Source organism: Macaca mulatta, chromosome 3 (assembly GCF_049350105.2).
Source record: "Macaca mulatta isolate MMU2019108-1 chromosome 3, T2T-MMU8v2.0, whole genome shotgun sequence".
In the NCBI taxonomy this organism is placed as follows: Eukaryota; Metazoa; Chordata; class Mammalia; order Primates; family Cercopithecidae; genus Macaca; species Macaca mulatta.
In genome coordinates this window covers 4694990-4709550 of record NC_133408.1, presented here as the reverse complement: position 1 = coordinate 4709550, position 14561 = coordinate 4694990, and the positions used below count along the sequence as shown (strand labels likewise).

Below are 14561 nucleotides of genomic sequence, written 5' to 3'. Positions count from 1 at the left end.
CTGAGAGCACTTACGCAGAGGGACAGATGTAGCAAGACCTTCTCCTACTCCAGAGCCCCACAGGAGAGCTGACGCGGCTTCTGCCTTTCTCGTGGTCCTCTGAGAGCCATAGCCCTGATGGCCTTGAGTCTCTAGTCCCGAGCCCTGCTGCCCAGTAGGGGACACTAGGGTTCTTCAAGGCCTCTGCCTTCCCCCTCTCAGCCCCCACAAAAAGGACAGTCACACCAAAGAGGTGAAAAGGCCCAAGTTACAGGCTCTGCACACACCACCAGTCCCTGCGGCTATGGTGGCTGCGGCTGGGTGAGCTCACTGTCCAGGCCCCGGATGAGGCACCAAGGGTACGGGGACAGGGTACACAGAGGGGCCTCTGAAAAACCCGTGTCAGGAGCACTGGGCTCACAGGGGCTGGAGACCACAGGCTTTCACACTGCAGCACCTCCAGGCAACAGAAGCTGCTGGAAGACAGGCAGACACTCCCCTGCTGTCTCCTGCTCCCTGACTTGGCCTTCTCTGCACTTTGTTCCAGTTACAGAAGAAGACTGACAGCTTGACGTCTGGAGCCACCGAGAAGTCCAGAGAGAGAAGCAGAGATGTGAAACACAGTGAAGGTAACGCTGTCTCTGCTGACGTGGCGTCAGTCCATACCGTGATTCCGACAAAGGACAGAAGGAAGACGAAGGCGAGAAAATCTGAATTTTGGAATACCTTTAAATGAACGGATTTTTTTTTTTTTTTTTGAGACGAATTCTCACTGTTGTTGCCCAGGCTAGAGTGCAATGGTGCGATCTCAGCTCACTGAAACCTCCACCTCCGGGGTTCAAGCAATTCTCCTGCCTCGGCCCCCTGAGTAGCTGGGATTATAGGCGTGCGCCACCACACCTGGCTAGTTTTTGTGTTTTTAGTAGAGACAGGGTTTCACCATGTTGGCCAGGCTGGTCTTGAACTCCTGGCCTCAAGTGACTCACCTGCCTCTGCCTCCCAAAGTGCTGGGATTACAGGCGTGAGCCACTGCGCCCGGCCAAAGGAATGGAAATTTTATTCCTTGCATCTAATCATTAGAATTAGGCTCTTAAGCCTGGTGGCTCATGCCTGTAATCTCAGTACTTTGGGAGGCCGAGGTGGGCAGATCACTTGAGGTCAGGAGTTCGAGACCCAGCTTGGCCAACATGCTGAAACCCCATCTCTACTAAAAATACAAAAATTACCCAGGTGTGATGGCACATACCTGTAGTCCCAGCTACTTGGGAGACTGAGGCAGGAGAGTCACTCGAACCTGGGAGGCGAAGCTTGCAGTGAGCCGAGATTGCGCTACTGCACTCCAGCCTGGGCAACAGCAAGACTCCATCTCAAAAGAAAAACAAAAAAAGAATGAGGCTCTTAAAGAAGGGGAATATGGTTTAGTTAATAGAAAAACATCAATAATTAGCATATGCATCACTTATAAGAGTAAGGACTTTTTAAAAGTGCAATTGAAGTACTGAAAACTTCACAAATCACGTGTTGGCTTTCTGTGGCTTTGAGAGTTTCTCTCTGCACTTGTTGATATAGTTATTCAGCTCACGGGGAATGCAGAGCAGCCATTTGTTCACCTCATAATAAGGTCACACTGTACATGTCTAACAGATAATTCAAGAGAGAGTGCATCAAGCATGTAAGGCTCAGGGCAGGACAAACGGGACATGACTTATAAGCGGGGCAGCAACAGGCTTTGGCGTCCAACACACCTGGTTTTGAGTCCAGGCTTGCCGATTACAAGCCGAGAGACGTGCACAAGTGTCTCAGCCTCTCTGAACCTCAGAGGCCCAGTCTCTAAATCAGAGGTAATAATACCATTGTCACTGCTGTTTTAGTGACTAAACAGTCAAAGTGCGGGTCTGTTCCCTGTGAAGGGTTCAGTCAATGTTGGTATTTAATTTTTTAAGTCAGTTCATATTTTTCAGTGGCTCAGAAAAGGGATCAATATTGTTTTATTTTGCCTAAATGTATTCAGCAATATATCTGATGGCCTCTTTCTTTTAAAATGGTCTGTGTGTCGGCCGGGTGCGGTGGTTCATGCCTGTAATCCCAGCACTTTGGGAGGCTGAGGCAGGCAGATCACTTGAGGTCAGGAGTTTTAAACCAGCCTGGCCAACATGGTGAAACCCCATCTCTACTAAAAACACAAAAATTAGCCAGCCGTAGTGGCGCGTGCCTGTAATCCCAGCTACTTGGGAGCCAGAGGCAGGAGAATTGCTTGAACCCAGGAGGCGGTGGTTGCAGTGAGCCGAGATCATGCCACTGCACTCCAGCCTGGGCAACAGGGCCAGACTCTGTCTCAAAAAAAAAAAAAAAAAAAAGTCTGTGTATAATCCTGTTACGTTTCTGCGACTGCTGGCGCTTTTTTTTCATCTTGTTTTTTGAGATGGAGTCTCACTCTGTTGCCCAGGCTGAAGTGCAGTGGTGCAATTTCAGTTCACTGTAACCTCGACCTCCGGGTTCAAGCGATTCTCCTGCCTCAGCCTCCCAGGTAGCTGGGATTACAGGCGTGTGCCACCACACCTGGCTAAGTTTTGTATTTTTAGTAGAGACAGGGTTTCACCATGTTGGTCAGGCTGGGCTCAAACTCCTGACCTCGTGATCCACCCGCCTTGGTCTCCCAAAGCGCTGGGATTCCAGGCGTGAGCCACCACGCCCTATTCCTAAAAAAAAACAAATCAGTCATCTTTCCCTTCTTCCAGGAGACTGTGCCTGAGGAAACTGAGGGGCGTGGCTGCGGTTCCGGACGGGCTGGCGGAGCTGCACGGGATCCTTGTGCGGGAAGAGCTGCCCTGAGCACCTGGCACCACAAGACCACGTTTTCTAAGAAACATTTTGTTCACTGATACAAAAAAAAAAAAAGGAATTCATGATGCTGTACAGAATTTTATTTTTAAACTGTCTTTTAAATAATATATTCTTATACGGAAATGGGTACTGTACTTCTTCTTTGCTAGAGTTGTGTACGCTGCTTCCGGTAAGTTCTCTCGTGGAGACGAAGGACACTGTGCTTTTCCCCCAGATGTATCTCAGAGCAATTGACCGGTGTGATACGGTGCATACGTCCCTGTAAATTCAGCATTAAATGTCAGAACGGTGCCCTGAGCGCAAGGACGTGCCCGGGTCCTGTGTTTCTGAGCAGAGGGGGATGTCAGTGCTGTGTGTGGGACATCTGGGGACTGAGGCAGGGTGGCCAGACTGTAGGACGTGTGTCGGAGCAAACGCACCCATGACCACGGGGACGACACACGCTGCGTGCTCCTGCGCAGGAAGACTGGTGACTTCACATTTAAATCCTCAGATAAGGAAAAGAGACATATGTATTCAGCACGTCTGAGGGTCTCTATCTCGGGAGGAGAGATGGCCCTCCCTCCGGCCTTTGTTCCGGTAACGAGCACAGGGGATGTTCTGGGTGGCACTGTGTCCACACGGGGGACCCAGCCCCCGGCTTGGTCACGGCCAGGCTCCTGTTGTTGCTGGGACAGTCGCACCCCTGAGCTCTCAGAGACTGCCTGCGTGCAGTGGACTCCTGGAGACCCGATTTATGAAAAGCAAGGAAAAGTCCCCTGGGCCGTGGGCTCCATCTCTGCTGCGCTCTAGAGACTGAACCACCTCCCGACGCGCTTCGCCCTACAGAGCTCGTCTGTAAAGGCCATCAGCGTGGTCGGAGCTTGGTCAACATTTCGTTTCTGTGTTGGGTCACTCTCCTCGGAGCATTTGTTTCCTCTTGGTGAATTCCAGAATATTCCCACCTTCAAATAATTCATTTTTTACCTGAAAATTTTCCATCTCATCTTGACTCCAGCTCAATACGTATAGGGACCTTGATTTCTACACCCCTTCTTGTTTCTGCTTTTGTTTTTCATTTGAATCCTACTGAAGCCAATAGGTATGGCAACATTGGCAAAAATAGAAGCAAAATGTAGGCTTGTGGATATTGATGCCCTCGACCTTCCTGGCAGCCTCTATGAGGGATTATTACCTGCTCTCCTCATCCATAACAAGGCTCTTTGAACAGCACCTTCATCTGCTACAGCACTTGGAATGCCCACCTCACCAAACTGCGCCCCTCATCAAACTCCATACAACACTTCCTTGAATTTTACTATCATAAACACGCAATCACACACACACACGGACACGTACACACTCTTACATGTCAGCACAACTCCCCTGGTTCTAGGCTGTACTGCATCCTGGAACAATTAAATCAAATGACTGAGGTCCTTTAGGGGAGGTGTCTAGACGGCCTCTACTGTTAGTCCCGGTTCGTATGCAGCCAGCCTGGTCTCCATGCACGGGACCCCCAGAAAGCCCACCAACCCACCCTCCTGTCACGCACAGCAGTCCCTGAGGCCCCACAGTTGGGGGCCGTGTCCACCTTGGTCAGCCCGCGCACCCAGAGCCTACCCACACCGGGAGGCAGCCACACGGGTGAGCTGAATCATGGGCTACATGAGGCAGTGGAGGCTCAGGACAAGAGAAATGTGCCCACAGCCCCAGAGAGCTCTGGGTCCAGCAGCAGAGGCAGGTGTGGGGAACGCAGCACCCAGGCCTGGGGGTACACCCAGCATAGGGAGTGAGTGTGCAGACACAGGGGCCCACCCCCATGAGCACAACCCACTGAACACGACGCCCCCTCTGGGGTGGGCGGCACCATCTCCTCCCAGGACGGTGTGTTTCCAAGTGAACTCTGCCCAACAGTCAGTATTAAGTCAGCATGAAGGGTAAAGATGTTGACGGTTAAGCCGCACGCACATCAGGAGACAGCAGCAGCAATGCCCGGGACTTTCCACCGTCAGCTCCCAGCACACAGCAAGCATCTCGCCAAAAACAACAGAAAGTTTGCAAAGGGAGGGCCGGCCTGTGCGCAGCCGTCCCATGTCACCTGTCATGTCTCAGACTTTGGCCGCCTTCCGTAGCTTCCTTTATTCGTAATGTCTAAAGCCAACCCAAGCGTCTTTGCCTGCTGATGTCTTAGCCAAAGCACATGGGAAACCCGTGAAGCAGAACTGACCGCTGTGAGGGCTGGGAGAACACTGGGCATCTGAAATACTTCAGCCCAGGAAAATGTCCATCAGTGGACACCATCGGCTCCCAGGTGGCCTCTGGAACAGGAAAGCATGTCACACCCTAGTCCATCCCACGGGAAGCCACGCCTCATTCCACTCTAGAGGCAGTGCCTGGGGCTGGATGCCCCTGAGCCGGGAGACACCGGGCAGTGCCCGGACAAGGCTGTGCTCTGCCCACAGCTCCTGCACTGTGGCCATGAGGGAGGTTTAAAAATCTCGGTCCAAGGGCTTTCACCGTAGTCTAAGGGACAGATAACATAGTCACTCTGATTTGGGAGGGGACTGTGTTCTATTGGTAACCAAAAGGGGCCCAGCAAGGTGCTGGGGTTCCAGTCTCCCTGAGTCCTCAGGCAGGTCTTCCCAGCCCCCACCCTGGGACTCCCCACCCTGCCACAGCAGAACATGAGGGTCAGGGGTCCCCAGATTCCTGGGAGCTAGGGCCGGTGCCCTGCCAGAACACGGCGCTGTGAAACATGGCCTCAGGCAGGAGCCAGGGCCGGTGGGGGTGAGTCACCTTGTTACGGCTGAATTCTCTCCCCAAAACTTACGTTCAAGCCCAACCTGGTGCCTCCCAGTCCTGTGGAGACAGCGCCTTTAAAAAGCGGTTAAGATAACATCAGCTCACGGGGTGAGCCCTGAGCCACTCTGAGTGTGTCTTACAAGAAGAGGAGATCAGGGCACAGATGCACACAGAGGGCACGGGGGGGAGGACAGACCCCGACACACAGAGGAGTGGGGGCTCAGCGGAAGCCAGCCCTGTCAACCCTTGTCTCAGACTTTGAGAGATAAGTGTCTGTGGTTTAAGCCCCCAGCCAAGCTCCCACACACACACCTGTGTGCCTCGCTAGGGCCGCCTCACCACTGCCTCCCTGGGCAGCAACGTGGGCCCGGCTCACAATGGGCGCTGGAGACAGGTTGAGCTTGGGTTGACTGGGCCAGCACAGCATGATCTCTCTCTCCCTGCATGTGCAGATGCTGGTAGCATGATCTCTCTCTCCTTGCATGTGCGCACGCTGGTAGCATGATCTCTCTCTCCCTGCATGTGCGCACGCTGGTAGCATGATCTCTCTCTCCTTGCATGTGCGCACGCTGGAACGCAGTTGCTCTGGGGCCAGCTGAATCCTGCAAAGCTCCCTTAAAGAACCTCCCTTAGGCAAAGCCATCATCATTTCCCTGCCCCAGTGCTGCCCAGAATGCTGTTTCTCTCCAGCACTGAGGCCATGGGAGCCAGGAGAGGCAGCTTGAGGGAACGTCCAGCCCTTATCTCGCCTCAGGCAAGGCCCGGCCTGTGGTTCACCCCTTACGAGGCGCAGGCAGTGAGGACGCAGCGAGGGGACAGGGGGCCTCAAAAGGAGAGGCTGCTCCCTCTGGAAGCCTCCGCCACGGAGTCCGTGCCAGCCGCCTGCAGGGCCTTTCCGTCTAAGGACCCGTGGACCCAGCCGCCACCACAGCCAGCATGGGATGGGGTCATCAAGCCCAAATCCAAGCCCTCTGACCTCAGTTCCTCACCGCCAAGGTCGAGTTAGGATTCCAGCCGAATTACAGTGAGACCACAGGAGGCAGATGGGGGAAATTATTTTCATTATTTGTACTGTAGTTTCCAATTTTTCCACAACTGGCTTTCCTTTTATGAATAAAATAAATAAACGTTATTTTATTTTAGAGCTGGGGTGTGGAAATAGCAACGTGTAACCTGCAGGGAGAAGGCCTGAGATGTGCAGAGGAAGCCAAGGTGACTGTGTCCACAAGTGGCAAGGCCACCGCCTGCTGGCGTCTCAGCCCGTTCCGTGGCTGTGGTAACAGGGATTTCCCACCGCTCTGAGCTGGCTGACTCGGTGTCTGGTGAGGGTTCCCAGACGGCGCGGGAAAGGGCCCACCAGCTCTCAGTGGGGGGATCTCTTTCCTAAGGGCACCACCCTCATGCCAAGTGATCCACTCCTAACACCACCAACCTAGGTCTGGCTTCAACATCACAGACGTTCGGCCCACCAGGAGCTGGGAGAGACAGGAAGGACCCCCAGCCCTACCCCGCAGCCTTCGGAGGACAGGAAGGAGCCCCTGCAGCCTTCCGAGGGAGCGCGGCCCTGCCGACCCGTGACTTCAGTCTTCTGGCCTCCAGAGCTGTGAGAGATGAGCGTCTGCTGTTGAAGGCTCCCTCTGGGGTCGTTTGTTTGGGCCGCCTGGGGAAGCACACACAAGCGGTCACTGAGTGATGATCGTCCTCCTGACAACTGCTCGCTCTGACCCTGCGTTTCCGCAGCACTCCCGCCCCCAGCCCGGGGCTGTTCAGGAGCCCCTCCCCACAGCAAGCCCTGAGCGGCTTCCTTGTCATCAGTAACCCCTAGGGCAGAGAGGGCCACAGGCACAGAGAGGCGCGTGACGCCCCAGGTCACAGAGTAGCAGAGCCCCAGAGCAGGCGCAACAGCAGCCCTCCCAGGAGAGCCCTCCCGCTCATCCCTGGACAGCGTTCCTGGGAGCCACGTGGCTGGGGGAGGCTGCGGAGCCCGGCACAGGGAACAAGGAGACAGGGAGCGGGGAGGATGATGAGTGTGGCTGCAGCAGGTCAGGTCTGAGTCACGGACAGGCTCCGGGTGGATGCTGGCAGAGAGCAGGGGCTGCCATTCGCCAAGCGCGCATGCCAGGGGCGCAAACCAGAGACCGGAACGGGCAGCTGGCGTGTGGATGCGTGGGCGATGGTCAACGTAGGCACCACCTTGACCTGGCCCAAACGTGATTCTGGGTGTTTCTAGGAGGGTGCTCTGCGGGGATGAGATTAGCCTCTAAATGGTAGACTTTGAGTAAAGCAGGCCGCCCTCCTAATGCGGGCGGGCCTCGTCCACTCTGGAGAGGGTCTGGGTAGACCAAGGCTGACTCCCCAGCAAAAGGGAGCCTCTGCACACGGCCTGGCCTCAAGCTGCCACGCTCCCCTCGCCTGCATCCTGCCAGCCTCGCCCACCAGATTTCAGACCTGCCAGGCTCCGCAGTCACGTGGACCAATTCTTAAAATCTCTCTCTACACACTCACTCGCGCGCACACACACACACTACACACACATTCACACACACACTACTTATACACTACACACACACTACACACACAAACATACGCACTACACACACATTCACACACAGTACGCACACTACACACAAAAACATACACACATTACACACACTACACATTCACACACACTACAAAATACACACTACCACACTACAGACACCACAGAAACACTACACATTCACACACTACACACATACACTACACACACCACACACAGTACACACAAACACTACACACAAGCACACTACACACACACTACACATTCACTCACACAACTACGCACACTACAAACACTACACACGCACTCACGGCACACACACTATACACAAACACACCCGCACTACACAAACCCTACACACAAACACGAACACACTACACACAAACACACCCACACTACACACAAACACACATCACACACACAATACACACACACAAACACATTCACACACACTACACACGCTAGATTCACACACTACACATACTACCCACACTTCACACACACTACACATTAACACACACACAAACACCACACACACTACACACTCATGCATACCACACACACACTCATGCATACCACACACACACTACATATACGACACACACACACATTACACACACAAACACACAAACACACTACACACACACGAGCATACACACACAGTGCACACACATGGACACATGCATACACACATGCACACATCCTGTCCGGCTGCTTCTCTGGGGAGCCCTGGTGAGTAGAGCACAGGCTCCCCGAGAGCTGGGCTAGAGCCAGGCGGGGAGTGAGGCTGAGACTCAGCCGGGACCAGGCCTCCCTCGTGCACCCCAGGGATGTTTTGGAAGGGCCCCCAGCACCAAGAGAGGGGGACAAGGAGGGCATGGCCTGAGATGCTGGAAGAACAGGAGAGGGTGTGGGAGGAGAAGGGCTGGTCCTCAGGCTTGGTATCAGGGGCCACCAGGAGAGCTCCTTGGTGGGGTGTCCCAGTGCGTGTGGCCCAGTGACCGAGGCCACAGAAGGCACTCCACCTGAGGAACTCAAAAGAAAGGGGCAGAGAGTGTCCGCTGGGTCTCCACTGGGACGCATCTTCCTCCAGGAAGCCTCCCCTGACCTCCTGGTCTCAGTGCCCTCGTTGACTGAGCTCTGGCTGGGGTTACAGCACCAGCTCTCCGCTGTGGCACCAGTTTTCTGGTCAGAGGCAGCCCCATGAGAGCAGGGCCTTTTGTCACTGTATTCCCAGTGCCAGCACAGGGCCTGATGTGGTGCCAGGGACCTGAATGACTCAATAGAGGCCACGAGGGGCCGGGGTGCCCATCAGAGGCACTGTCTGGGCCGATGCTTTTCCCTTTCCCCACTCCCCAAATGCGACTTTCCCCCTCCAGCTGCCAAGGGAGGAAGGCGGGCTCCTCCACCCACTCACGTGTGAACTGGAGAGGGAGGAAGGAGGCGGCGCTGTCAAACTCTCACCCTCTAGCCCGAGCCCGAGCTCCAGTGACTCTGGGGGACATTCAAGATCACAGCCTGGGGTGGACTGAGTCCTTTACTGCACTGGAAAAACAGACGAGAGAACCATTGCCTCTGGGTATGGAGGCTCACAACTGTCATCCCAACACTTTAGGAGACCGAGGTGGGAGGATCACTTGAGCACAGGAGTTTGAGAGTTTGAGACCAACATAGGTAACAAAATAAGACCACACCTCTAAGGGGAAAAAAAAAAAAAAAAAAAAAAGAAGAGCTAGAGAGTCAGCAATGTCGTCTCTTTCTTTCTTTTCTTCCTCCTTCCTATCTTTTTTTTTTTTTTCATTTTTCTTATTATAATCTCTGATTTATTCCCCATTGCTATGGAATGAATGTGTCTCCCCAGAATTCACACGTTGAAACCTTAACCTCCAATGTGATGGGGTTTGGAGGTGAGCCTTTAGGAGATGATTAGGGTTAGATGAAGTCATAAGGGCAAGGCCCTCCTGGTGGGTCAGTCCCTTATGAAAACAGAGACACTGGAGAGCTCAGTGTTTCTCTCTCTGAATGCATGCACCAAGCAAAGGCCACATGGGGACACAGCAAGAAGGCAGCCGGTTGCAAGCCAGGAAGAGAGCCCTCACCAGGAACCAACTTAGCTGGCACCTTGATCTTGGACTTCCAGCCTCCAGAACACAGAAATAAATTCCTGTTGTTTAAGCCGCCCAGTCTGCAGTATTTTGTTATGGCAGCCCTAGCAGCCGAATACACCCACCTACTTCCAAAACGGATTTGAGACAGCTCTCAAAAAAAGATACATATGCAAACTTTAAAACAGATGTAACAGGTCAAAACAGCTCAGATACCACACCCTTGCTGTGCTCAGGGGCTGGTATGGCAGCACTTTCTTAACCATTACGTCTGATCTGATCCCTGGCCTTCCCACTCCAGAGCCTGTGCCCTAAACTGTGACACCAACCTGGAAAAATAAAGCCCACTAATGTAGTGTGTGGCATGAGCCCCCTTGTTATGGGCTAAATTGTAAGTAGTAAGAGAGCATCAGTTACAACAGTGGGGAGTAAATGTGAGCTTATAAATAAGACACAGAGTCAATTATGACAGAAAACCTGGCTTAAGGAAAATTATTACAATAGAGGTTAAAACTCAGCTCTGAGTTTCCCGGCAGCCAGGGTGAAAAAAGAAATGATGAATTACCCAGTCCTAATTTTCTAACACAAAGAAGCAAACCAATTACTCAGGAGGAACCAACTTTTTCCTAGCACAGAATTTAAGAAGAATTTAATTTTCTGTGTCTTTTATCAGAGATGATGTAGTTTTAAAATGTAAGCAGATTGCTGGGGTGCCCCAGCTTCCTGTTTCCGGTTTGGTTTTGATCCCTCATGCTTGTCCCCAGCATGAGACAGCCTCAGACCATACCCTCTGAAAGGGCAGGTCCCCCTTGCCAGCCCAGCTGTCCCCTCCCGTCCAGAGGCCGACAGGACAAGCACCCTCATTAACCCTTCCCCTCCCCCAGTGCTGTCTGCGGGCAGCCCCTCCTTGAACAGGCTGTGTTTCAAGCTGCACACAGAGAACAAGTGTTTGAAGCCAGGAACCATTTGCTCTTTGAGATTGTTTAAACGGATGATTTAAGAGTCTAAGCCATAGTGTGGCTGATCTTGTTAAACACCCACCATCACTAATTTCCACCAGCCCCACCCTGACCATTGTGTTTACCCTCAAACCACTGAGCACTCTGCTCCATTTGTCCCCATGGTACTTACGACCTCTGACAGACTCTACAGTTCTTATTTATTGTAGTGATTGTCTATTTTCTATCTCCTCCCACTAAAACATAGCTCCACAGGGAAGAGACTTTTGTCTGGCTTGTTTACTCACTGATGTATCCTCAGAACTTAACAAGTGCTCCAATACCTGTTGAATGGATGGATGGATGGATGGATGGATGGATGGATGGATGGATGGATGGATGGATGAGTGGGTGGGTGGATGGATAGAATGGGTGGATGAATGGACAGGTGGATAGATAGAGGGATGATGGATGAATAGATAGATGAAAAGATGGATAGTGGTGTGCATGGGGGATAGATGGATGAGCGAATAGATAGATTAATGAATAGAGATGGATGGATGGATGAATAGATGGATGAGGACGGATGGATGGATGGATGGATGGATGGATGGATGGATGAATGGATAAAGATGATGGATGGATGGATGGATGGATGGATGGATGGATAAAGATGAATGAATGAATTGATGAAGTGGGTGGATGAATGGATAGAGGGATGATAGATGAATAGATACAATATGGATGATGGAGTAGGTGGAAGGATAGATGGATTAGTGAATAGATTAATGAATGGATAAATAAATGGATGGATGGATGGTTGATGGATCAGTGGATGCAGATGGATGGGTGGATGGAGATGGATGGATGGATGAATGGATGGAAGGATGGATGGACAGATGGATACATGGACAAATGGAGCACCTACTATATTCCAGGCATTATTGTAAGAATGGGAGGAAATTATGATGGATAAAGCCCAAGCCCTTTTAGGGCTCACCACCCACCACAGGCAAGTCAGACATCAACAACCACCATGATGACCAGGTGCGGACTCAATAGAGTGGACCCCACAAGCTCACCAGATTTTTTTAAGAGACCTAGGTGGTCGGTGCAATTGTGAGGAACCAAGGGCACCTCTAGAGTGAGGTGTAGAGGGGAAGAGCCCAACATCAGGCCAAGTGGGTGTCTGTGTTACAAACCACCACAAATTTGGCAACTTAAACAACAGAATGATTTATTGTCTCATGGTTCTGGAGGCCAGAAATCCATAATCAAGGCGTCAGCAGGGCTGGTTCCCTCAGGAGGCTCTAAAGGAGAATCTATTCAAAACTCTTCCTTGACACTGTCCTTGACTCAGTCCTGGGTCGGTAGCTGCCTGACCCCAATCTCTGCCTCAGTCCACGCTGTTGAGTCCAAACCTGGTCATCAGTGGTGGTTGTTGATGTCTGTCTTTCTTGTGTTGGGTGGTGAGTCCTAAAAGAGCTTGGGCTTTATTCATCACACACAGAGATGCACATGGCTCCCTCCTGTGCATCCGCACGCATCTCTCTGTGTCCTCTCTTCTTCCTAAACGGACACCCAGTCATTAGGTTTAGGGCTCACTGAAAATCCAGGGTGATCTCCTCCTGAGATTCTTCACTTGATTACATCCACTAAGGCTCTGCTTCCAAAAAAGATCACATTCACAGTTACTGGGGATTAGCATGTGGACACATCTTTGGGGATCCACAGACTGCTCCCTCTCCAATGCCCTGCAAAGACACTGTTCAGGCGCGCATTCCTGCCTGGGCTTTGGAAGCTGGACCTGTGTCCAGGGGGTGATGTATGATACAATTAGGTGGTCACTGGGAGCCCAGCCCCACCCACCTGAGGGGCACAGAGGGTATCCTCCCAGGGCACCCCCCCACCCCAGGAAGCAGGCACAGGGCACCAGCGCACACAGCCTGGGCACCTGGGCACTGAGAACGCCAGCCATGTGGGTGGCCCTCCTTCCAGCATCCATCCATCCCAGCACCGCCACCTTGGCCATGTGACCTCAGGCATGATGACTGAAGCTCTCCTTGCACCCCTTACTCACCTGTGAGGTCAAGATGTTAACTGAACCAGCCTCCAAGTCTGACATGAGGCTTGAAGCCAGACACGTAAGCAGCATTGCAGTCATAGCTCCTCAGCTCTCCCACGACCTCATCTGTGGGGAGCCGGCTCTGCCCCATGCCCAGCTCAGGCGGCCTTGGCCCAGGGAGGAAAAGAACTTCTCAGGCTCTACAGAACTGGGAAGAATCTTCTCGATTCCCCCATCCCCCACAGCAAAGGGGAGGGTCCCATTGGCACCCCAGACGCCAGGTGCCCACTCAGAGGGGCATTTGGGACTCAAGGGTGTCCATGAGCCAGAGGCTGCTGGGCTCTGTTTGCAAACAGCCTCAAGGAGATTGCCAACACAGAGGCAGGGGCGATCCCAGAACTTCTCATCACCCCAACTGAAACTCTTCCCTGTTAAACACTCACTTCCCATTCCCTCCACCAGCCCCTGGCACCACCATTCCACTTCCTGCCTCTAGGAATCCGATTCCTCTAGGGACATCATGTAAGTGGAATCTGATGGTACTGCCCTCTTGTGACTGGCTGCTTGCACTGAGCATAATATCCTCACAGTTCATCCATGCTGTATGTATAGCATGTGTCAGGATTTCCTTCTTCTTCTTTATTTTTTTTTTATTTTTATTATTATTTTTTTTTTCTTGAGACGGAGTCTCGCTCTGTCGCCCAGGCTGGAGGGCAATGGGGCGATCTCAGCTCACTGCAAGCTCTGCCTCCTGGGTTCAAGGTATTCTCCTGCCTCAGCCTCTCAAGTAGCTGGGACTACAGGCGCCCGCCACCACACCCAGCTAATTTTTTGTATTTTCAGTAGAGACGGGGTTTCACCGTGTTGGCCAGGATGGTCTCCATCTCGACCTCGTGATCTGCCCACCTCAGCCTCCCAAAGCGCTGGGATTACAGGCATTAGTCACCGGGCCCGGCCAGGATTTCCTCCTTCTTAAGGCTGGATAATATTCCACCGTATGAATAGACCGCGTTTTGTTTATCCATCTGTCACTTTCATTCTGTGGATTTCATCAAAGGACCTTGTGGCAGGTCCTGTTAGTTGCACCCCAGAAGAGGTTCCCCGCTAGCGACAGAACTTTAGCGGAACACACGAGCGCCCAGGGTAGCACCTTCATCAAGGCTAACTTCCCTTGCTTCTCCTGCAACGAGGATGTTGCCTGGATCCAGGCAAATGGTAAGAACTGTGATCATCATATAGCAGCATTTAAAAATCCTCAAGAGACAGCAGAGCAGGCCCAGCACAGTGGCTCACGCCTGTAATCCCAG

At 52.5% G+C, this 14561-nt stretch overlaps 1 protein-coding gene across 22 annotated transcripts in view; it reads left to right on the top strand.

The window, feature by feature from the left end:
* Positions 1 to 2946, top strand: part of PDE9A (phosphodiesterase 9A) — a 119158-nt gene extending 116212 nt beyond the window's left edge. For 21 of the 22 annotated variants that reach the window (XM_077994363.1, XM_077994351.1, XM_077994357.1 and 18 more), the window contains 2 exons: positions 527 to 608; positions 2718 to 2946. In XM_077994363.1, the coding sequence (XP_077850489.1) occupies positions 527 to 608; positions 2718 to 2731 (96 nt within the window). In that variant the 3' untranslated portion in view covers positions 2732 to 2946. 22 annotated transcript variants of the gene reach the window in all.
* Positions 2947 to 14561: the final 11615 nt, after the last annotated feature.